Source organism: Elaeis guineensis, chromosome 6, assembly GCF_000442705.2.
Source record: "Elaeis guineensis isolate ETL-2024a chromosome 6, EG11, whole genome shotgun sequence".
Lineage (NCBI taxonomy): Eukaryota > Viridiplantae > Streptophyta > Magnoliopsida > Arecales > Arecaceae > Elaeis > Elaeis guineensis.
This window is the reverse complement of record NC_025998.2, coordinates 88,010,826-88,033,728: the sequence shown is the minus strand read 5'-3', so window position 1 is coordinate 88,033,728 and position 22,903 is coordinate 88,010,826. Positions and strand designations below refer to the sequence as shown.

Here is a 22,903-nt window from a genome sequence, read left to right as displayed (position 1 = left end):
TTTGACATTGAGAGAAAAATCAGACTGATTTTAGATTCTCTATCGACAGAAGTGAGCATATCGACCACCTCTTCACTTTAGTTGGATGATTTAGCTCGAGAGATAGAGAGACTCCACAGCCAGCTTCATTCTTCACTTGAGCTGATCCGAGCAGATATCAGAGACTCTAGGGACTTTGTATCTTCTGATCTAGATGAGCTCTAAGTTTCAGTAAGGGGGGTCTTATCCCAGCTTGATACAATTAGGACTCAGCTTCAGTCCAGAAGCTCCGCATCCAGTGAGCCAGTCTTTGTCCAGCCTATTGCATTTCATCCTCCGATATCTTCCTCTTAGATCAGACCTTTCGATCGAGGACGAGGCTGATCTTGTTTCACTTATCTTGATCTTAAGCTCGATGCCCACTCTCACTGATCTGATCTTTTTGTACTAGACTTTTAGGTTGCTTAGTTGTTGTGTTTTGTTTTAGTAGTTGAATGTATAAGAGCGTTATGCTCATAGATATATATTATGACTCTTGTAACCTCTCTTTTTGTTGTAATTAATGAATGAGGTTATCCTTTATTATCACTTTGTATGGCATATTATTTTTGAATGAATGAATGACTGTTATATTTGAATGACTGCACTATTACTCTGATACCTGATGTACAACCATGAAAATTTTACTCTCTCTAGTCTATTTTTTTTTATATCAAAAAGAGGGAGAAAGTAGTGTAGTCCTGTCTATCTGAATTTTTTAATTTTTTGTAAATTTTCTTCTGATACGATATAGTATTTTGCTCTGATATGCCTCTGATATGCCCATTTTTTACTCTAACACGTTTATCTTTACTTTCATTTTGATATTTTTTGAAAAATGCTCTGATACATCTATTTTTCTTGAATGCTCTGATATCTTTATTTTTGCCTTGATACCAAAATGCCCTGATACATCTATTTTTGATTTTGCAAAATACTCTAATACCTTCTCTTTTAATTCTTGTTCTGATGTTTTCATCTTTACCTTGATATCAAAATAAAAAAAGAGAAAGAAAGATTCCTTTCATACATATTGCTCTAATACTAAAAATAAAGAAAAGAAAAAAAAAATTCTTCTATGAACCATCTTTGCTCCAATAAGAAAAATTTTACAACTTGACCATCTTTTATATAAGAAAGAGGGAGATCTTTTTCAAAATAGTCAAAATGATTATTTTTATCTGTTTCATATAAGAAAGAAAAAAATTTTGCTAATTAAAAATAATCTTCAAAAAAACTCTGATACATTCGCAAATAAGTTTCAGCAAAATACTTTAAAACACTATAACCTGTTGAAAATATGTATCTCATGATTTTCTATGCTTAATCTTTGACATGTTTCTATAAGTGCTTCACAAACTCAATTTTTAGAGCTTTATGAACTTATTTTATGAATACTTAAATATTTTATCATCATAAAAAAGGAGGAGATTGTTGCTTCAAGAATTGATTTTGATGATCACAAACTATTTGAGGGGACTACTAATGAGTTTTTTTATCCTTGAAGAATATTTTTATGATATTTTAGATAATCCAAAATATTAGATTTGAAAAGCTCCATCAAATGTATCAAAGTTGAAGTTTCTGCAAGTTGAAAAAAATTTTGAAGCCTTTTAGAAGTATCGAATTGATTTGAAAGTATTTGGAAGTATTTTGGTGAGTTTTGGATCTTAAATGCATGAAAAATTAGATTGGCACAAAATTGGACGACCTATCTAGGTCATCCCTTTTCATTGGGTAGCCGACATGCACTGTTTTGACTTATGGCATGCAGTGGGATGACCCATGCAGTGAGACGACCCATGTGGGATGACCCTTGAGATCTTAAGATCAAAATAGAAAGCTCATTTTCTGTCTGATCAATTGGGGCATCTCATGTGACGTCCCATTGCCAGTGGGGCACCCCATAGGATGTCTCATTCTGCTGAGCCAGTAATGGGATATCCCATGGGACACCCCATTCTGGCGAGCATACATAATGGATAGTTTTCAGTCTATTTTTTGTATATTTAATACGCATTAAACATTCTCGAATGGCTCTAAACCGACACTAAGATATTTTCAAATGCAAATGGTGATTATAAATACTATCTTGAAGTAAAAAATCATAAGTTTTTAAGCATTCAAAGCTCACATCCGTGAAAGTTCAAAAATTTTTTAAAAGAGAGGAAAGAAGCATTCAATTAGCTCACCAACTATTCTCCAGTTGCAATCAAGTATGCAAATCCATTGAGGGTGTTCAGCAAAAGTTTTTTTTTCTTAAGTATTGTATTTCTATTGCATTTATTGTGCTCATTTAAGAGATTGTTGTGCTGAAATTTCTGTACATAGTTTTTCTTCCTATTATATTTTGGGTTTTGAGTTTTGAGGGGCTCCAAAACTCAGATAAGTTGATTTGAACCTGAAATCGGAGTGTTGAGGGTTGGTTTGTATCCGAAAAATAAGTATTCTTGCTTGGATAGCAAGGGTTGGGATTGTCCGACGTGTTGTATTCTTGAAATCTTTTTAGTGGATTGAATTTTTAAATAAGGACTTGGGGAGTAGATGTAGGTGCAAGATTGGCACCGAACCACTATAAATCACTTGTGTTTATTATGCTTGCATTTCTTTACTTATTCTTTATGCTTTATACTTATTTACTTATCATTTGTGTTTAATTTTATTTTCATAGCTAATCAATTCACTCCACTCAACAATTTTGCACATTACTTGAGTGCACTAATCTCAAAAATTTTAAAAAGATCCAATTCACCCTACCTCTTGGGCTCCATATCTGGGCAATAATCTTTCTGTCAGAAAAGTAAAGTTTGGCAAAAATATCAATTTTTGATTTCTAGATCGGAAGAAATTTTCTATTACAAGAAAGATTAAGAAACAAGGATGAGAATTTTACTATATGCTGAATGAAAATATCTATGTGAGCTTGGTCAAAGAATTTTATGAGAATTTTATTTATCAGAATAGGGTAGTTAAATCTCTTATGGAAAGGTGTAAATATTGTATTGGATCCAATGTATCTAGGTGAGATTTTGCACCTTCTGTGTGATGGATTCTGTGAGGATGAACTACTTGTTAAAGAGGATGGTCTTAAGACTATTTCAGAGGATGGAGATTTAGGAAAATTGAGTAATTTGGATGCCAAAGCCTTGTCTATTGAGATGAAGTTACTCCATCACATTGTGACTAAGTTATTCTTTCCTAGAGTAGTTAGACATGATTTTATTTCTGGGAGAGATATATATGTGATGCATCATATTATGAGTGAGACACCTCTCAATCTCCCGATATTGATGATTCAGACTATGCGTGAGACCTTGAATTGATTTATAGCACATCTTCTTTATGGGATGGTCTCATTTTAGTGTTTCGTAGGTTTGGTGTCTGTTTTGAGGGAGAGACGATTAGTCGGCTGTCTCATTTCGATACTATTAACTACCACAATCTTCATTGGATGGCATTTTCTAAAGATGATGGTGGTTGGATCAGAAGAAGGGAGGAGGATAGAGTTGAGGAGGAGGGACCATCTTCTCCACCTTGTGAGCATAGAGCTTCACCAGATATCTAGTTTGTATCAAATCACGAGGCTGGTCCTTTCGAGCCTATTGGTGGCACATCGGTTGCTTTTTCTAAGCCCTAGTCTAGGCATCATCATGGTCATTCTTCTTTCAGACTGGAGGCCAATCAGTTGGAGTTTATAGCATAAAGGGTTGCTGGTCTTATTACGTCAGGCCGAGGATCTGCTCAAGGGAAGAGCTCATACTCAGCACCTTCTACTGACTACTCTATGGTTCCTCATATCACTACAATGGTTTTTGATATGAGTATGAGGCTGGAGCATTTTGAGAGGGAGATGACTCTGATAGTTTTCAATCTTTGTACCAGAGTTTCAGACATGGAGAGAGAGGTTAGGAGCATGTGGCTTCCCACCTGCTGAGATCCTATAGATCTCGTTCACATTTCAGATTTTTTTGTCGAGGCAAGGAGGCTCTGTGGCTTACTCAGTTCGGTGCTTGACAGTTTTCCTCAAGATATCAATGTTTCAGATCGTGGTATGGCTTCTGGGTTTGCCTCTCTTCAGTAGTCTAAAGCGAGAGCTTTGAGTCAACTTGATTCTATTAGACTCATTCTTTTGACTCAACCCTCATCTTCTCTGCCTACTAGACCTTCTCATGGTCGTGCTAGTTCCTCTCATTCTCCTACTTATGGTCGTGCTAGTTCTGCCACTAGGGGTCGAGGCCGATGTGGTCGTGCCTCATCTCATCGTGGCACATCCTTCTTTCCTCATGATATGTCTGGTCCAGATTGTTCCTCAAGAGAGCCTATTTGGTAGATATGTCTTTAGTGATTGATTGTTGGCTAATTATATGGTTTTTGTTATGATAACTCTATGTATTTTGGCTAGATGAATGTGAACTCTATACCAATTTTGGTTGTGATGATAGCTGACTATATGTTATATATGATTTGAAATATGTTAGTCTAAATGTAAAACCCTCATGACTTTTATATTTATTGGCACCTTTTTCATTCTGAATGTGATTATCCTTTTATTTTGGATGTGAAAATTGTGTTGTGTTGGCAGCAGGTTATTATGTGGGTTGCAGGCTATTGTGAGCAGTAAGCTGTTATAATATTTTTTTTTTGAATATCTTAACTAGATACACCTTTATATATCTTGAATATACTTTTTTCTTTATATATCAATTATATTTGCTGTTAGATAGCAGGTTCTTCATTGTATCAAATAGAGGGAGTGATTTCTTATTAAACAGGTTGGTATCAGATTGGTACATTGGTGTTATACTTGAAATTTTGCTGCTTGCTGGATTCTGCTGTTGGATAACAATGTTTCATACTTGAATAGCAATGTTTCATACTTGAATAGCAAAGCTTCATACTTGACTAAGAAGTTTTCTATTTGCTACTGGATTCTGCTGAATTCTACTAAACTTTACTGAATTACCTAAATAATGAAGTTTCATTGTTTCTAGCAAGTTTCATATTTAAACATTGAAATTGCATACTTGATAGATCAGATTGCATACTTGAAAGATCAGATTTCATACCTTCCCTAGTAAAGGTTCATACTTGAATGATAAGAATTCACACCTGCATAATAAAGTTTCATACCTACATAACGACATTTCATATTTGAATAATCCCATTTCATACTTGGGTAACTAAGTTTTATACTTCAATACTTGCTGCTGAATTTTAGTATCAGAATTATAAGTTTGCATAATTGCAGAATCCTTTCGGCATTATAAGTTTGCATCAATTTTCTAATTAGTGATGAATATTCTACTTAAATGATCCAAGATTCATATTTGCATACATATATTGAATAATAAGTTTCATCCTAAGTGATATAAAATGATGAACATTGGACCTGATATAAAGGTGATGATGTCAAAAAGAGAGAGTAATTACCTATATTGTTCTAGTATAAGCAAAAATTATGGTATAAGCAATAAAAATTAATTTTGTACAAAAATTGATCACTTGATTGTTCAAAAAAAAGAGAGTGCATACATGCTAGGACCAAATAGCTCCTAACCTTATAATTTTTGCATCAGTTGGTATATGCTCATTAATTGCCTTGTTTTAAATTCAAAATCCTTAATGGCATTACTTTACTCAAATGATCTAGTTTTTGCCTAATTTTTACTTATACTCAAATATTTTATCATCATAAAAAAGATGAAGATTGTTGCTCCAAGAATTGATTTTGATGACTATAAAATATTTAAGGAGAGTACTAATGAGTTTTTATTCTTGAAAGAAGTTTAAATATATATTTCTAGTTGTTCTAGCCTTCAGAGTTAATAAAGATGCTTGGAGAATGCCAAAGTAGCAATTTCATCAAGTTGGAGGTGAAGACAATATTTTCTCGAAAGCCTCAAGAGCATTAGAGAAATATTCGAAAGCTTTGGAAGTCTTTTTGAAAAATTTTGAAAGTCAAAAGTGAAAAAAAAATGAACTAAACAAAAAGGATCAACCCCTTCGGTCGATCCCTTTTGAAAGAAATTGAAAGGCTGACTGACATGGACTTTTTGTATGGCATGCAAAAAGAATCGACTCATGGGTCGACCTCTTTGCTACAGGTCAATCCATAGGTCGACCTCTTTGCTACAGGTCGACCCATGGATCGACCTTTATGGTTTTGTCACCCAAAATAGAAACTCGAATAGACCTCTTTGCTACAGGTCGAGGTCGACCCATGGGTCGACCTCTATGATTTTGTCATCCAAAATAAAAATTCGAGTTTGGGTCGACCTATGGGTCGACCCTTGCATCGAAAATATCAATAATGGCTAATTTTTGAATTCATTTTTGTTGCATTTAATGCGCCACAAATGCTCTCCAATGGCTCCAAAAGGCTATTGTTCATTCTCCACTATTGTTTGAAGATATAAAGGCTTTTAAAAGGAGAAAAAACTCAAGAAAAATTCAGAGAAAATTTTGCAAAAAGAAAATTCAGTTTTCAAGCCTAGAAGCATTCATTTCAAGCTCAACAATCTCTCCAAAGCTCATTTAAGTCCTCATTTCTTGGGAGAGAGTTCTTAAAGGCTTCTTCTCTTTTAGTAAAGTATTTTTATTGCTTTTAATCTACTCTTTAAGGAGCTATCTTTGTGCTTAAAGTAAAAAACATTCTTTTTTTATTTGTTGTTCTGTTTTTGAGTTTTGAAGGGTTCTAAAACTTGAGAAGGTTGATCCAAACTATTAAATTGGAGTATATTGGGTTAGCTTGTATCCAAAAAATAAATGTCTAACTTGGCATAGTTAGGATCGATGGTATCTGATATTGTATTTATTTGAATACAGATTAGTGGATTTAAAATTTTTAAGTACGAGCTTGGGGATTGGATGTAGGTGCGAGGTTGGCACTGAACCATTACAAATCTTCTCGTTTGTAGTGTGATTATCTTCTTTATTGCTTTATTGCTCTATTCTCTTACTTAATTGTGAAAGCATTCAATATATCCTAGCTCTTGCTTTTGTATATCTCATAACACACTTAAAGCATATATTTGAGACTCACTCTACACTTAAAATTTTTAATAATCCAATTCACCCCTCCCTCTTGGATTGCATAGCTGGACAACAATATCCTACTAATCAAACAACATCATGATAAGATATCCACTTATTTATCTGTCATAGCCCAAGCCCAAGCCCAAGCCCAACTAGCAAAACCCAAGCCCCAAAAAAAAAAAAAGAAACAGGGAAACTGGGAAGAAGACTCCCGGTAGGAGTCTTCTTCTCCGATTAAACCCCGGCGATCGGGAGTCCTAGGACCATCAGGAGTCCTAGGACCATCAGGAGTCCTAGGGCTCTCTATAAAAAGACCCTCCCCTTCCTTAGAAGCCGATCATCGGTCCTCTTTCCCTCTCTTGCTCCCTGATTTTTTCGAATTGGAGCCGTGGATATTTGTTTCATTCTCGCCATGATTGCTCGCCATTGGGGTCACCGGAGGTCGAAGTAAGTTTTCCTCCTCTTTCTCTCTTCTTTCTCCTTCTTCCCGTGCCTCTGTGCGCGACTGCCGGCGATGGGTGTCATCGATTTTTGGTCAGAGAAGAGACCCCTGTTTGGTCTCTTCTTCCTTTTGATTTTTCGACGCCGGCGATCACAACCGACCGTCGACCTTGCCTCTCCGAACCCGGGAGAGTGGCCCCCCTCTTCCACCGACCTCCGTCGTGTCGGTCGTGGCCTGAATGGCCGGGCAAGGAGGGGACCTGCCGGTCCCCTATTTTGGCCAGGAAGGAGCCCGAGAAAAAGAAGAAAAAAGAGAAAAGAAAAAGAAGAAAAAGAAGAAAAAGAGAAAAGAAAAGAAAAAAAAAGAGAAAAGAAAATAAAATAAAAAGAGAGAGAAAAAGAAAAAGGAGAGATAAACTTTCTCTCTCTGCTCTCTCTCTCTTAGATTTTTAGAATTTATGAAATTAATATATATATATATAAATAAATATAATAATAATAATTAAAAAAAATATAGGAAGAGTTTTCATGGATCAATCCAAAAATTCTGGATGATGTCGTCAAGTTGATCCATATGGAAACATTGGATTTTAACAAATTTTAATTTTTTTATTCGATGAAATTTTGATCAAAAATATGATATTTGATATACCAGGTCCGGAGAAGGATTTTCAAAATTTCTAAAATTCCTAGTTTAGATTTTCTTTTGAGGTAAGTAGTGCTTACTTTTATTAAATTTATCTGATAAGTTATAAATTTTGAATTAAATAAATTCATGGAATGCTTGTGATTGAAAATATTTATTGAAAATAATTGTTGAAATTATTTATGATTGAAGTTATTTATTGAAAATAAAATTATTATGATGATGTATGATCATAAAGAATGATATGATTGATTTGACTCGAATATCAATTATTTATATTATTTTTGAAAATAAAATATGAATTGGAAGATGATATGCATTTAACAATCCGACTATGTAAAGGACCCCGCCAATGGAGGCATATACATTGGTAATTGATTGTCTTGAGGGTTTATGTCGCCAGCAAGACCAGCGACATATCGCCAAAGAGACCAGCGACAAACCACCAGCGAGACCAGCGGTTCCAAAGGACTTGGCTGTCAGATGATTTGCAGGACACCGCAAGCAGATACACGGTATTATGACCCTATCATAGGGAAAATGTGGTCATAGTCATGGTTGGTAAGAAGAACTTAAGAAATTGATGAATTTAAGATAATAAGTATAATTTAAAATTATGATGAATTGAATTTTATATATGAATGATAGTATGATTATGATTTCATGAAATTACATATTGATTTTGTTATTATCAGTAAATCGATATGTATAGTATTATTGCTTGATTCATTCAGTTAAAGGTATACACTGCTTACTGGACTATTTAGCTCATGATGAGTTTTATATTTTTCTTTACAGATCTAGAAAATTAGCATGATGTGGGATTTCGGTTGGGAGAGCGATTAGAGATGGAGTTAACTCATTTGATTTAGGATTTTCTCAGAATTGATTCAAGACTTTTATTTCAAGTGTTGACTTTGTCAGACAATTATTTTTTTTTTAGACACTGAGTTTTGATTTGTTATTTGAACTAAGGTTTGATTATAAAAAAAAATTGAAAAAAATTATTTAATTTTATGTGTAAGATATTATGATGAAATGCCTTGCATGCTTATAGGAAAAGTTTTCTATGAGTATGCGGTGGTTGCTATGACCCTCGATTCACAATTTCAGGTCGGGGGCGTGACAATTAATATGGTATCAGAGCATAAGTAGATAGATAAAGACATGTAGAATAGAATGAGCGAGTGATGGGTAGATATTAGGAAATTTGAGAGGTTAGTTATGATAATTATGATCTGACCTGTCTCAAGTAAGTTTATAACCTTATTAAGGATAAGTTATTATCTCAAATTTGTCATAAATCAAAATACCTCCACGACGAACGAAGAATACTCAAGGAGCGATAGGAGGAACATCAAATCTACTTGATGATAATACTCCCCAATTGAATAGCGGCACATCTCAGCAGGAGGGAATCCTTGATCCTACCAAAAATACTCCAACAGTACAGGAGGAGCCGAACATGACTCAACTAATGCAAACTCTGATCGGAGTAGTTCAAACACAACAACAGTTACTTCAACAACAACATGCACAGCCACATCAGCATTTTCCACCGACACCTGGACATGGAGAACATCCGATGCAGAGAAACAATATTGTCGAGTTTAAGAAGCTAGCCCCTCCAGCCTTCAAAGGGACCATCGAGCCACTGAAAGTAGATAACTAGATTATGGAAATGGAGAAGGCATTCACCGTGCAAGAATGCCACGATGAAGAGAAGATCCACTACACAGCATATCTGTTACAAGGTGAGGCATACAACTGATGGCGTATACTTGAACAAAAATATGAACACGATAGGATACCACTCACTTGGGAGAGATTCCGAGATGAATTCTTTGACAAGTACTTTCTTCGAAGTGTCAGAATACAGAAAGAGCATGAGTTCATTCATCTGAAACAGGAGAACAGATCTGTTGCAGAATATGAAACTAAATTCACGGAGTTAGCCAAGTTTATTCTAAGATTAGTTGAGATTGAGCAAGACAGAGTATATAAATTTGAAATAAAACTGAAGACAGAAATTAGAAAATAAGTTGTACCTTATGAGTTAACTACTTATGTCTCAGTTGTGAATAAAGCTCTAATAATTGAGAGAAAAATTAATAAAGCACATACGGAGAGAGAAAGGAATCAGAAGAAGAGAAATAGGTTTGGTGGAACTCAAGGATAAAATTAGAATAATAAAGGTCCAGCAAAGAAGCCAGCAAATGATAAGAATCATGAGAATGAGACGGCTAGATGTTCGAGATGTAGCCGAAGAGAGTATGAGTCTTCTAATTGCCCATGGAATACTGATTCTTGTTTTAGCTGCGGACAGAAAGGACACAAAATTGCAGATTGCCCCCAGAGAGATGAGAATAGACCCACACAAACAAAGGATGGAGGTTAAAGGCCGAATACTCAAGGAAGGATCTATGCACTCACACAACAAGATGCTCAGGCCTCTAATGCTATGGTGACAGGTATCATTCCTGTATCTAGTATTCATGCTTCAGTTTTGTTTGATTCTGGTGCTACACACTCCTTTATATCCACTACTTTTATTAGACAACATGATATAGTATGTGAACCTATGAAAACTAAATTATATGTTGAGACACCAGTAGGTGGTATTTTAAGTACCGAAAGTGTGTGCAAGTCATGTAGTATCAGAATAGGAGAAAGTGAATTACCGACAGATTTGGTGGTCCTAGATATGCATGATTTCGATGTCATTCTAGGAATGGATTAGCTTGCTACTTATCATGCCTCTGTAGATTGTTATGGAAAGAGAGTAAACTTTCACATACCGAAAGAATTAATATTCAGTTTTGATGAAAGTACAAAAACCACCCCTCCATGTATTATTTCATTTATGCAAGCTAGACATATGCTAAGAAAGGGATGCAGAGGTTATCTAGTATCAATAAAGAATAAAGAACATGATGAATTGAAGTTACAAGATATTCTTATCGTAAATGAATTTTCGGATGTATTCATTGATGATTTAACCAGACTACCACTAGACAGAGAAATTGAATTTATCATTGAGTTGGCACCCAATATCGGTCCGATTTTTAAAACTCCTTACAGAATGGCCCCTATGGAGTTAAAGGAATTAAAAGATCAATTACAGGATTTGTTGGATAAAGATTTTATAAGGCCTAGTGTATCTCCTTGGGGAGCTCCAGTCTTATTTGTGAAGAAGAAAGATGGTAGTATGAGACTTTGTATCGACTATAGAGAGTTGAATAAGAACACTATCAGAAATAAGTATCCTCTATCTTGAATCGATGATTTGTTTGATCAGCTACAAGGTGCATAAGTCTTTTCAAAAATTGATCTTCGTTCAGGATATCATCAGTTAAAAATCAAAACAGAGGATATACCAAAGACTGCATTTAAAATTCGTTATGGATATTATGAATTTCTAGTGATGCCATTTGGGTTAACTAATGCTCCAGCGGCCTTTATGGATTTAATGAACAGAATATTTAGATCCTATCTTGATAAGTTTGTTGTCGTATTTATTGACGATATCTTGATATATTCAAAAAGCAAATTGGAGCATGAAGAACATTTACAGTGTATACTACAAATATTGAGGAAAGAAAAGCTTTATGCCAAATTCAAGAAGTATGAATTTTGGTTGGACAAAATAGTTTTTTTAGGACACATCGTGTCTAAAGATAGAATTTCTGTGGATCCAACAAAAGTGGAAGCTGTAATGCAGTGGAACAGACCTACAAATATTTTCAAGATTCGAAGCTTTCTGAGAATGGCAGGATATTACAGACGATTTGTAGAAGGATTCTCCCACATAGCTGCACCTTTGACTCGTCTTACTCAAAAAGGGATTAAATTCGAGTGGATCGAAGATTGTGAACAGAGTTTTCAAGAGTTAAAACAACGATTAGTTTCAACCCCTATCATTACTATACCAACAGGAGATGAAGGATTCACAATATATAGTGATGCATCTAAAAATGGACTCGGCTGTGTATTGATACAACATGGTAAGGTAGTGGCCTACGCCTCAAGATAATTGAAACCATATGAACAGAATTATCTGATGCATGATTTGTAATTAGCTACAGTGATTTTTGCCCTAAAAATTTGGAGACATCACTTATACGGTGCGCAGTATGAAGTGTTTACTGATTATAAGAGTTTGAAGTATATTTTTACGCAGAAAGAATTAAACATGAGACAGAGAAGGTGGTTAGAACTATTGAAAGATTATGATTTAGCAATCCATTATCATCTCGAAAAAGCTAATGTCGTTGCTGATGCCCTTAGTAGAAAATCCATAAAAAATTTGACGATTTTAATCACACATCAAAGCTAATTATTGGAGGATATAAGAAAACTAAAATTAGATATTCGAATATATGACTCAACAGTATAATTAGCCAACGTGAGGGTTCAGCCAACACTCATTGAAAGAATTATAGTTGCTCAGAATGATGATCCACAACTAATGAAAATAAGGAATTCAGTGGAAGCTGGTGTTCAATCTGAATTCAAGATACATGATGATGGTTCGTTGAGGTTCGAAAATAGAATTTGCATACCCAATGATTCAGTACTCAAGCATAAAATACTTCAGGAAGCACATCAGATCGGTTATACAGTTCATCCGGGAGGTACTAAGATGTATAGAGACTTAAAGGAAATGTACTGGTGGAATAATATGAAGAGAGAGATCGCTCAATTTGTGGCTCAATGTTTGGTGTGTCAACAAGTTAAAGCTGAACATCAGAGACCTACAGGACTACTTCAACCTCTTGATATTCCAGTATGGAAGTGAGAACATATCACTATGGATTTTGTAACTGGACTACCGAAGACTCCAAGTAAAAATGATGCAGCCTGGGTAATTGTGGACCGATTGACAAAGTCTGCACACTTTCTACCAATTAGAGTTGGATTTACTTTGGAAAGACTAGCAAAATTATATATAAAAAAAAATTGTAAGGCTATATGGAATTTCAGTGACTATCGTATCAGATCGAGACACCAGATTTGTATCACAGTTTTGGAAGAGCTTACACAAGGCATTAGGAATAAAATTGAACTTCAGTATAGCTTTTTATCCACAGACTGATGGTCAGTCAGAGAGAACTATTCAGATCTTAGAAGATATGTTAAGAACCTGTATTTTGGATATGAAAAGTTCATGGGATGAGCATCTACCTTTGATTGAGTTCGCTTACAATAACAGTTATCAGGCTAGCATTGGTATGGCACCTTATGAAGCATTATATGGTAGAAGATGTCGATCACCGATTCACTGGGATGATGTTGGTGAGCGGAGAATATTGGGTCCCGATCTTGTTCAACAAGCAGTCGAGAAGATTCAATTAATTAAAGAATGACTTCGGGCAGCACAAAGCAGATAGAAAAGTTATACAGATAACAGGAGACGAAAATTAAAATTTTAAATTGGTGACCATGTATTTCTCAAAGTATCTCCTTCAAAAAAAATCTCAAGATTTGGCATTCGTGGCAAATTGAATCCTAGATATGTGGATCCGTTTGAGATTTTGGAAAGAATTGGTGAGGTGGCTTATGGACTTACCTTACCACCTTCACTTGCAGGAGTGCATAATATTTTTCATGTTTCTATGTTAAAGAAATATTTACCAGACCCAAGTCACATCGTGGAACTTGAACCATTGCAAGCCAGAAAAGATCTATCATATGAAGAATATCCGATACGGATCGTGGACCATAAAGAACAAGTGCTGAGACGTCGCAACATTCCTTATGTCAAGGTACAGTGGAGTCGACATTCAGAAAGAGAAGCTACTTGAGAACTAGAGGAAGAAATGAAGCAAAAATATCCCCAGCTCTTCGAGACCACAGGTATGAAAATTTTCGAGGACGAAATTTTTTTTAGGGGTGAAAAATATCATAGCCCAAGCCCAAGCCCAACTAGCAAAATCCAAGTCCAAAAAAAAAAAAAAGAAAGAAACGGGGAAACCAGGAAGAAGACTCCCGGTAGGAGTCTTCTTCTCCGATTAAACCCCGACGATCGGGAGTCCTAGGACCACCAGGAGTCCTAGGGCTCTCTATAAAAGGACCCTCCCCTTCCTTAGAAGCCGATCATCGGTCCTCTTCCCCTATCTTCCTCCCTGATTTTTTCGAATTGGAGCCGCGGATATTTGTTTCATTCTCGCCGTGATTGCTCGCCGGTGGGGTCACCGGAGGTCGAAGTAAGTTTTTCTCCTCTTCCTCTCTTCTTTCTCCTTCTTCCCGTGCCTCTGTGTGCGACTGCCGGTGATGGGTGTCGCTGATTTTTGGTCGGAGAAGAGACCCCTATTTGGTCTCTTATTCCTTTTGGTTTTTCGATGCCGGCGATCACAACCGACCGCCGGCCTTGTCTCTCCGAACCCGGGAGAGTGGCCCCCCTCTGTCGCCGGCCTCCGCCGTGTCGGTCGTGGCCTGAACGGTCGGGCAAAGGAGGGGACCTGCCGGTCCCCTGTTTCGGCCAGGAAGGAGCCTGAGAAAAAGAAGAAAAAGAAGAGAAAAGAGAAAAGAAAAAGAAGAAAAAGAGAAAAGAAAAAAAAGAGAAAATAAAAGAAAAGAAAATAAAAAAAAAGAGAGAGAAAAAGAAAAGGGAGAGAGAAACTTTCTCTCTCCGCTCTCTCTCTTAGATTTTTAGGATTTATGAAATTAAAAAATATATATATATAAATAAATAAATATAATAATAATTAAAAAAAATATAAGAAGAGTTTTTATGGATCAATCTGAAAATTCTGGATGAGGTCGTCAAGTTGATCCATATGGGAACATTAGATTTTAACAAATTTTAATTTTTTTATTCGATGAAATTTTGATAAAAAATATGATATTTGACGTACCAGATCCAGAGAAGGATTTTTAAAATTTCTAGAATTCTTAGTTTGAATTTTGTTTTGAGGTAAGTAGTATTTACTTTTATTGAATTTATCTGGTAAATTATAAATTATGAATTAAATAAATTCATGGCATGCTTGTGATTGAAAATATTTATTGAAAATAATTATTGAAATTGTTTATGATTGAAGTTATTTGTTGAAAATAAAATTATTATGATGATGTATGATCATAAAGAATGATATGATTGATTTGACTCGAATATCAATTATTTATATTATTTTTGAAAATAAAATATGAATTGGAAGATGATATGAATTTAACAACCCGACTATGTAAAGGACCCCACCAATGGGGGCATATACGTTGGCAATTAATTATCCTGAGGGTTTATGTCGTCAGCGAGACCAGCGACATGTCGCCAGAGAGACCAGCGACAAACCGCCAGTGAGACCAGCGGTTCCAAAGGACTTGGCTGTCAGATGATTCACAGCACATTGCAAGCAGATACGCGGTATTATGATCCTGCCATAGAAAAAATGTGGTCATAGTCATGGTTGGTAAGAAGAACTTAAAAAATTGATGAATTTAAGATGATAAGTATAATTTGAAATTATGATGAATTGAATTTTATATATGAATGATAGTATGATTATGATTTCATGAAATTACATATTGATTTTGTTATTATCAGTAAATCGATATATATAGTATTATTACTTGATTCATTCAGTTAAAGGTATACACTGCTTACTGGACTATTTAGCTCATGATGAGTTTTATGTTTTTCTTTACAGATCCAGAAAATTAGCATGATGCGGGATTTCGATTGGGAGAGCGATTAGAGATGGAGTTAGCTCATTTGATTTAGAATTTTCTCAGAATTGATTCAAGACTTTTATTTTAAGTATTGACTTTGTCAGACAATTATTTTTCTTTTAGACACTGAGTTTTAATTTGTTATTTGAACTAAGGTTTGATTATAAAAAAAAAATTGAAAAAAAATTATTTAATTTTATGTGTAAGATATCATGATGAAATGCCTTGCATGCTTATAGAAAAAATTTTCTATGAGTATGCGGCGATTGCCATGACCCTCAATTCATAATCTCGGATCGGGGACGTGACATTATCCTTCAATCTAAACACTCAAAACTTCATGTGATAATTGGTATGTTATAAGTTTTTGATAATATTTGATTATTCACATTGAGCATTTTCTAAATAATTATATTTTTTAAAAGTAAAAAAATAGCCAAGAAATCCGAAGTGCATGCTGAAATCCGAAGTCCAAAGCAGATCAGACTAAGAGGCCAAAAGGTTGGCTCCGTTTATGTTCTCAGATACCAGCCCAAACCATCCCACCATCTGTTAAATGGAGAAATTCTTTGTGCATCGTAGGTGGTGTAAAAAATTCGACATTATTGGGTATAAAATACCCCCCGACCGAAGTTTGTAAAAGACCGACCCTTCCAGGATTTTTCTGACTTCTGACCTTATGTGGCATCTCTCTGAACCCCCTCGACCGTCCGAGCTTCCGAACTTCTCCAACAATGAGCTTCTCCATTCATCTACCGGGCCGCTCCAAAGGCTCTCTAGGCTTCACTATCAGCCGACCTTCTACAGTGATCAACTATTCTCCGAATCCCTTCCAGACTTCTTCCGGCCGTGGATGACCCTACTCCGAACTTCTTCCGGACTTCGTCAATATTCGAGCTTCTCCAACGGCGAGATTTCTACAGTAATCAGACTCCATCCAAGTTTCTACGACGGTCGACCGCCTTCCGGATTCCAATCGAGCCCCTGCGAGAGCCGAACTCCTACTGCAGGCGGTCTACTCTGGATATCTACTGTAAATGAATTCCATTCGAGCCTCTATTGTAAATGAATTTTTTTCGAACTTCCATTACAGGCAGACTTCAGTCGAGCTCCTACGGTGGACGGATCCCAGACGAGCTTCTACGATGGGATAGGATCCACCGGCCAGGTCGCTACTCCGAGCTCCCACGATAACCAATCTTCGATCGAGCTTCTACAATAAGCGGTCTCCTTTCAGCCTTCTACAAGAACCAGACTCCGTCCGAAATTCCATAGCGGATGGATATCGGACGAGCTTCTACGACGGACGGACTCCGGCAGCTAGATTTCTACAACGGCCGATCGCCTCCGATGTCTGCCGAACCTCCCCAACGCCATCCGAGGTCCACCGTCGGCCGACCCTCCGTCAGATTCTTCATGAAACCGAACTTTTCCGGTGGATAATCTTCAGACAAGCTTCCACATCAGGCAAATTTCAGACGGACTTCTCTAGCAATCGGACTCCTATCGGACTTCACCAACAGAAAGTCTCCATCCAAGCTTCTACAGCAGATGACTCCCGCCTATAGCATCAGCGCCTGAGGCATCCGACAACAGTAGACTCGTCAGCAGCCTCGGAAACATCCGAGCTTCTCCTAGATCGATGGGATAGAAAGCCATTCCGCTCCATCAGATATCTCAGCTGAGCTCCAGCCGACAGATTTGAACTCTCTAGCAAGTCACGACAATGGTCACTACCCTACTCCATTCTTTGCAACGGATTCCGCGTGGCTCCACCACTCTCTGGCAAGTCGCGACAACGGACACCACTCCACTTTCCAGGCTCTACCACTCTCTGGCAAGTCGCGACAACGGACACCACTCCACTCTCCATAACAAACTCCACGTGGCCCTGAATGACCCCTGATGCCACTACCTCCGTAACAAACTCCGTGCGGCTCTGAACAGCCCACTACCAGGTGGTTACAGACGTCACTGTCAATCAGTTACACTCTCCGTTTATAAAAAGGGACCCCCAGATACGTTCATCTCTAAGCTCTAAACTCTATCTCGAAACTCTGCTAAAATTTTCACTCGAGCACTCCATTTCTGTTGAAGCAGAGTACTGACTTGAGCGTTGGAGGGTCTTGCCGGAGCATCCCCAACTCCAGTTTAGACTTCTCTTGCAGGTCCCGACAGCAACCACGGTCATCTCAACTCCAGCAACTCCGGCTTCGGCGGAATTCTGCACCAACAAAAATAAAGCATAACATCTTGTCCGATTGACCCATGTAGTCACCGCTTTTTCACATATATTTAATACCTGTAGATCGATTTTTTCATTTAAAAATTTTATATGATAAAAATACTCCTATCTTTTGAAAAAAATTATGACATCTTGTGGCGTATTATAGCTCAGAATGTCATAATATGGCCTAGGATATCATAATATAGAAGAAGCATTTTTATCCAATCACTTTTCAACACGTATTTCATATCTGCACATCGATTTTTTCGTTTGAAATTTTGAATAATAAAAATATTTTTGTTCTTTGAAAAAAATTATGATATCTTGTGCATATTACGACATCCTGCATTATATTATGACATCCTCTAGATAAAAATTATGACTTTCTGAATACAGAATGTTAGATATATAATGTCATAATTCTATCAAAAAAATAAAAATATTTTTATTATATAAAATTTTTAAATAAAAAATTATTTTATAAATATTAAATATATATTTAAAAAATAATAATTATATGATTAGAATAAGACGATGCGCTCGACATGTTATTTTCTACGCTGCCCGCGGTGCAAAGAATTTGCCTAAATGGAGAATGTCGACGACACCAACGATGGATTCGGAGGCGGATGGGACGGTTCAGCCCTTTTATGCGAGCTCAGAACCAAGCACCGTTTAATCCAAAAACCCTCGCAGCAACCGGGACGACCGAAACCCGCCGAGACAGCGAGGGTTTAGGGTTTAGAGTTTTGCGGCCCACCTGTAGGCGGTAACATGCGGCTTCCGAGGGGTAGAGACGGCGGCCGCGGCGGTAGAGGTGGCAGGTTTGGCCGCCGGTTTGGCGGCGGCGGCGGCGGCGGAGGCCGTGGTGGCTTTCGTGACGAAGGTCCTCCAGCTGAAGTCGTAGGTTGGCCCCTCCTCCACCTCATCCCTGAAACCTTTTTTCCAATTTTTTTAAACTGTTTGTTATTATTCATTTCAGTGGATTTTGATTTGAAAGCCACCCGAGTTTTTTGGTTTATGCTCTAACTTTGCGGATTTTTTAGAGGTTTCTTCGTTCCTTCATTCTTGTGAGGGAGATGCTGTCACGAAGCTTACAAATGAGAAGATACCTTATTTCAATGCGCCGATATATCTGCAGAACAAGACCCAGATCGGGAAGGTGGATGAAATGTTTGGGCCCATCAATGAATCTGTGAGCCTTTTAACTTTTATCTTTTACCATCAGTGGATATTTTTGTCCTCCAAAGGTTCTTTTTCTATGTTGTGGTTGTTATTCAGTTTGAAACTTTGAATTGAGTTCATATTTTGGTAATCCCACCCTTTCTTGCAGTACTTTTCGATTAAGATGATGGGCGGCATCATAGCCTCTTCATATTCTCTTGGAGACAAGTTTTATATTGATCCCGCCAAGCTTTTGCCACTATCCCGTTTCCTACCACAGCCAAAGTATGGACTTTTTTTTTTTTCCCCTCACATCACCATCTAATGGCTAATGTACATCTAAAGCTGATGCATGTTTTCTTCTTATATTCCTGAGATATTATTCTTTTGATGAAATCAACTTGCTGTAATGGTGAGTATCCTTCATTGGAGTGATATATTGCCGCCACCTCACACTCAACTAATTGAAGTGGGTGGAAGGCAGCTTGGTGTGCATTTATTTTGTGAGTGTACATGCTTAGTTCAAGGATTCAGAGAATTGGTTCAATAAGGCTAATATAAGAAAAATTTCCAGATAGAACCGCCACACTAATAATAACCTAATCTTAGTGACGACAATATGTACATTCTAACTCTAAGACACGTAAAGATAGTTATGTCAGGTAACGCATGGTGTATGCTATATTTCAACTCTTATAAGGGCTTGGTTTTGAATGACTGCATCTTTCATCTGTGCATAACTTCCTAATAACCATTGGGAGTTTTCTTTAGGGAAACCAGCAGAAGGAGAAGTTGGAGGGGTTGGGAGAATCAATTAATCCTTCAACCTGTACTTTTTGGGGGTCACAACATCCATCTAAACTGGTGATTGATGTTATCTCTGATTGGAATGGGGGTTATGCCACTGTAAAGGGCAGATCTTACCTTATCAAAGATACCTCATAGAAACTTTGGGTTGTTAGAAATAGTTCTTCTAATGAGGAGCAAATTGGGTGGTAGGAGCATGCTAGAGAGAGTATCAAATTTGTTCCAAGATTGCATACTTTCTTCTAAGTAGGGAGTTCGTGCATGTGTTGTCAATGTGCCATGTTGTAATTTTACTGTTCAAGAATTTCATGTGGCAATTGGTGCAATGAATGGTTTGATGAAATGCAATGTATTATAAAGCATTAGAAGAAAATGAGGTTTGCCATTGATTGGCTATTTGATGATCTGACAGGGTGTAGGTCCTTTAGTGAAACATGAAGAAGTTACAAGCATGACTTTTGATATTTCACTCGTGGAACATGCATGAAAGCATTGTTCTTGCATCCAAATGCATTGTCAAGGATCGACGCTATATTGGACTGTGATCTAGTGAGCGTTGAATCCAGCTTGTTTTCTGGAGCACCAATTCTTGCACCAAGCACGATAATGGAGGTTTTTTATTAGAAAATACCTAAAACATTTGAAAAAAAAGGCAATTTTTAATTTTATATTATTCATATGGTGACAGTTCAATGGTGAAGTCAAGGTAGCAATGAATGCTTTCAACAGCTTTAAATATATAAGATGAACTAACTGTTTTTTTTTTTAAACTTACGCCTCAAATAAGAATCACTTGTCGTTAAATGAATTGTTTGACATTTTTCAAGCCAATTTAAGTGTTATTGTGTTCATGATAGCAATAGCAGCAAGAGAGATTATAAGCTGCAATGTCAAGCTGTTTGGAGTCTTGTAATTGGAGCTGCATGCAGCTCGAGTTGTACGTGCTGGCCAGTATGCTTATTTGGATGCCTGCAATTCAAATTGCATGTTAAGTTAGAGTTGCTTGTTGGGCTATAACTTGGAGCTATCTTGTGGTAGGTCAACTTGCGGTTAAACTGATTGTGGAACGAGTTGCTGCTGCTTTAGCAAGTATCAAAAGAATTCTCTCCTCCTCCCTTTTGTTCGTCCCCTGTCCTTGCTCTTGAGTCACTCCTCCCTACCAATCAATGTCGTTGCCGGCATCTGCTACCTCCAGGAGGACTGTGGCCACCTCTGCTGCCTCAAACTTCACCACAAATGACCTCTCCTGCTTCTCTTCCTCCTTTACTTTCTCCTCCCTTGCCCAGGTCTCAAGTCTTTTCTTGTCATCATCCTCGATGTTGCTGCCGTCATCATCTTCAGGAGGCCCATGACCGTTTGCTTCACCTTGGACTTCATTGCATCACCCTCCTTCACTGTCGTTCACCTCCTCTGCTCCTATCCTTCACCTTCTCCACCTTCCTCAAGGTTTGCATTGCCGCTCGCTTCCTCCTTGTGAGTGCCTAGATCCATGTCTAGGCTCTCTCCACCAGCGGCTTCATCGCCAATCTCTTGTCCCAGAACACTCTCATCTCCATGTAAGTTAAGTGCTCCAACTGGCTATTTGCTCCCAAGTTATTTGAGGAATATTTGTCAAAGTTGTCCCTCTTCTCCCCATATCCTCTTTCAAACACAAGAAATGAACTTTCCAATAAGTATCTTACTGCAACTTAAGTTGCAATCTGACTTGAGTTGCAGTGCAAATTCAATACAGGGCTCCAAAATAGTGCTATTTGGTTTATAAAAAAGAATTACCTGAGTTATGCTTTTGTTGCTAACAATCAAAGGGAGGCTAATTTACTTGTATGTTATGTAAATAACTTAGCCATGTCCCATTGTTCGGAGATGATTAAGGGCATCAAAATCTTCTTAGCGGTGAGATTTTGAACACTTGAAAGCTAGCAAGCAACTAGAGGGTTGGTGCAATCAGTCTTCAGGTTACAGAAGGATATGTCATATACTTGGTGGATGCTTTGGAACTTGAAATGATTTTAGGAGTTTTTGCATGTCTTCCTAAGCCACATGAATTCTGTAATAGGTAGCCATACTCCCATGATTATTGGATGTAAGGCTGCGGCATCCACGCACGTAAAAAAAATCTTATAGTATATATCAATTTGTGGCCTATTGACTTTTTATATGTTCACCTACATTTGATGTTTTAAAATTGATGAGCTGGCTTGACCACTTGCAGTGGCTGATTGTTAGTCATGGCTTTGCCTCTCACTCACAGTTTGATCAGTTGGGTTGTGCACCCTCTCATTCTGTCCCTAAGTTCCACTCTCCAACCTAAATCACGCCATCCCATTCTTTGCATCATAACCAAATCTCCTCCTGAATTTTATGTTACCTTCCTCCCTGATGCTTAAATCCAAAAAAGGAGTTGGTAATAAAGCGGCCAATGCTGGTGCTTTTGCTTCCAAATATTTCTAGTGGCTGTGATTTGCTGTATTCCCTGGATTTGGTTGGCAACTAGGAGGGAGAAGGGCTGGCAACTGATCATGATGCTCTAGTTTGAAATCTTATTGGTGTCAGTGGTTTGCACCTCCTTCCAAAAATGGCTGATAATGAGAAGGAAAAAGCGTAGCCTCTGCTCTAGATTGGACCAGCAATGCTCAAAGTTGGTAGATAGGAGATGAGACTTGAGAGAAGCGTGAAGGTCAAAATTCTTTTTTTCTTTTTTGAATTTTTTTCTTTTCACCTTCTAGGCAGTGACTTGACCAATTCAATGAACCTTGACTCTAGTAGTTTGATGGCCGAACCACCAGGATGATAATACATATGGTTTTCATAGAATTTTAGGTTTTAATCTAACTTGACCTTGATAACTGACAATTGATGGGTCCAATGGGTCAACCTGTCTAGGTCAATTAAGT

General features: G+C 37.3%; 1 protein-coding gene across 2 annotated transcripts in view; it reads left to right on the top strand.

Annotated features, from left to right (window-relative positions):
* Positions 1-18,614: 18,614 nt before the first annotated feature.
* Positions 18,615-22,903, top strand: part of LOC105035930 (putative H/ACA ribonucleoprotein complex subunit 1-like protein 1) — a 10,421-nt gene continuing 6,132 nt past the window's right edge. Inside the window, exons 1-3 of one of the 2 annotated variants that reach the window (XM_010911641.4) lie at positions 18,615-18,945; positions 19,085-19,233; positions 19,372-19,487. In XM_010911641.4, coding sequence (XP_010909943.1) covers positions 18,813-18,945; positions 19,085-19,233; positions 19,372-19,487 — 398 coding nt within the window. In that variant the 5' untranslated portion in view covers positions 18,615-18,812. The remainder of the gene's footprint in view (positions 18,946-19,084; positions 19,234-19,371; positions 19,488-22,903) is intronic. The other variant, XM_010911642.4, reaches the window with a different exon arrangement.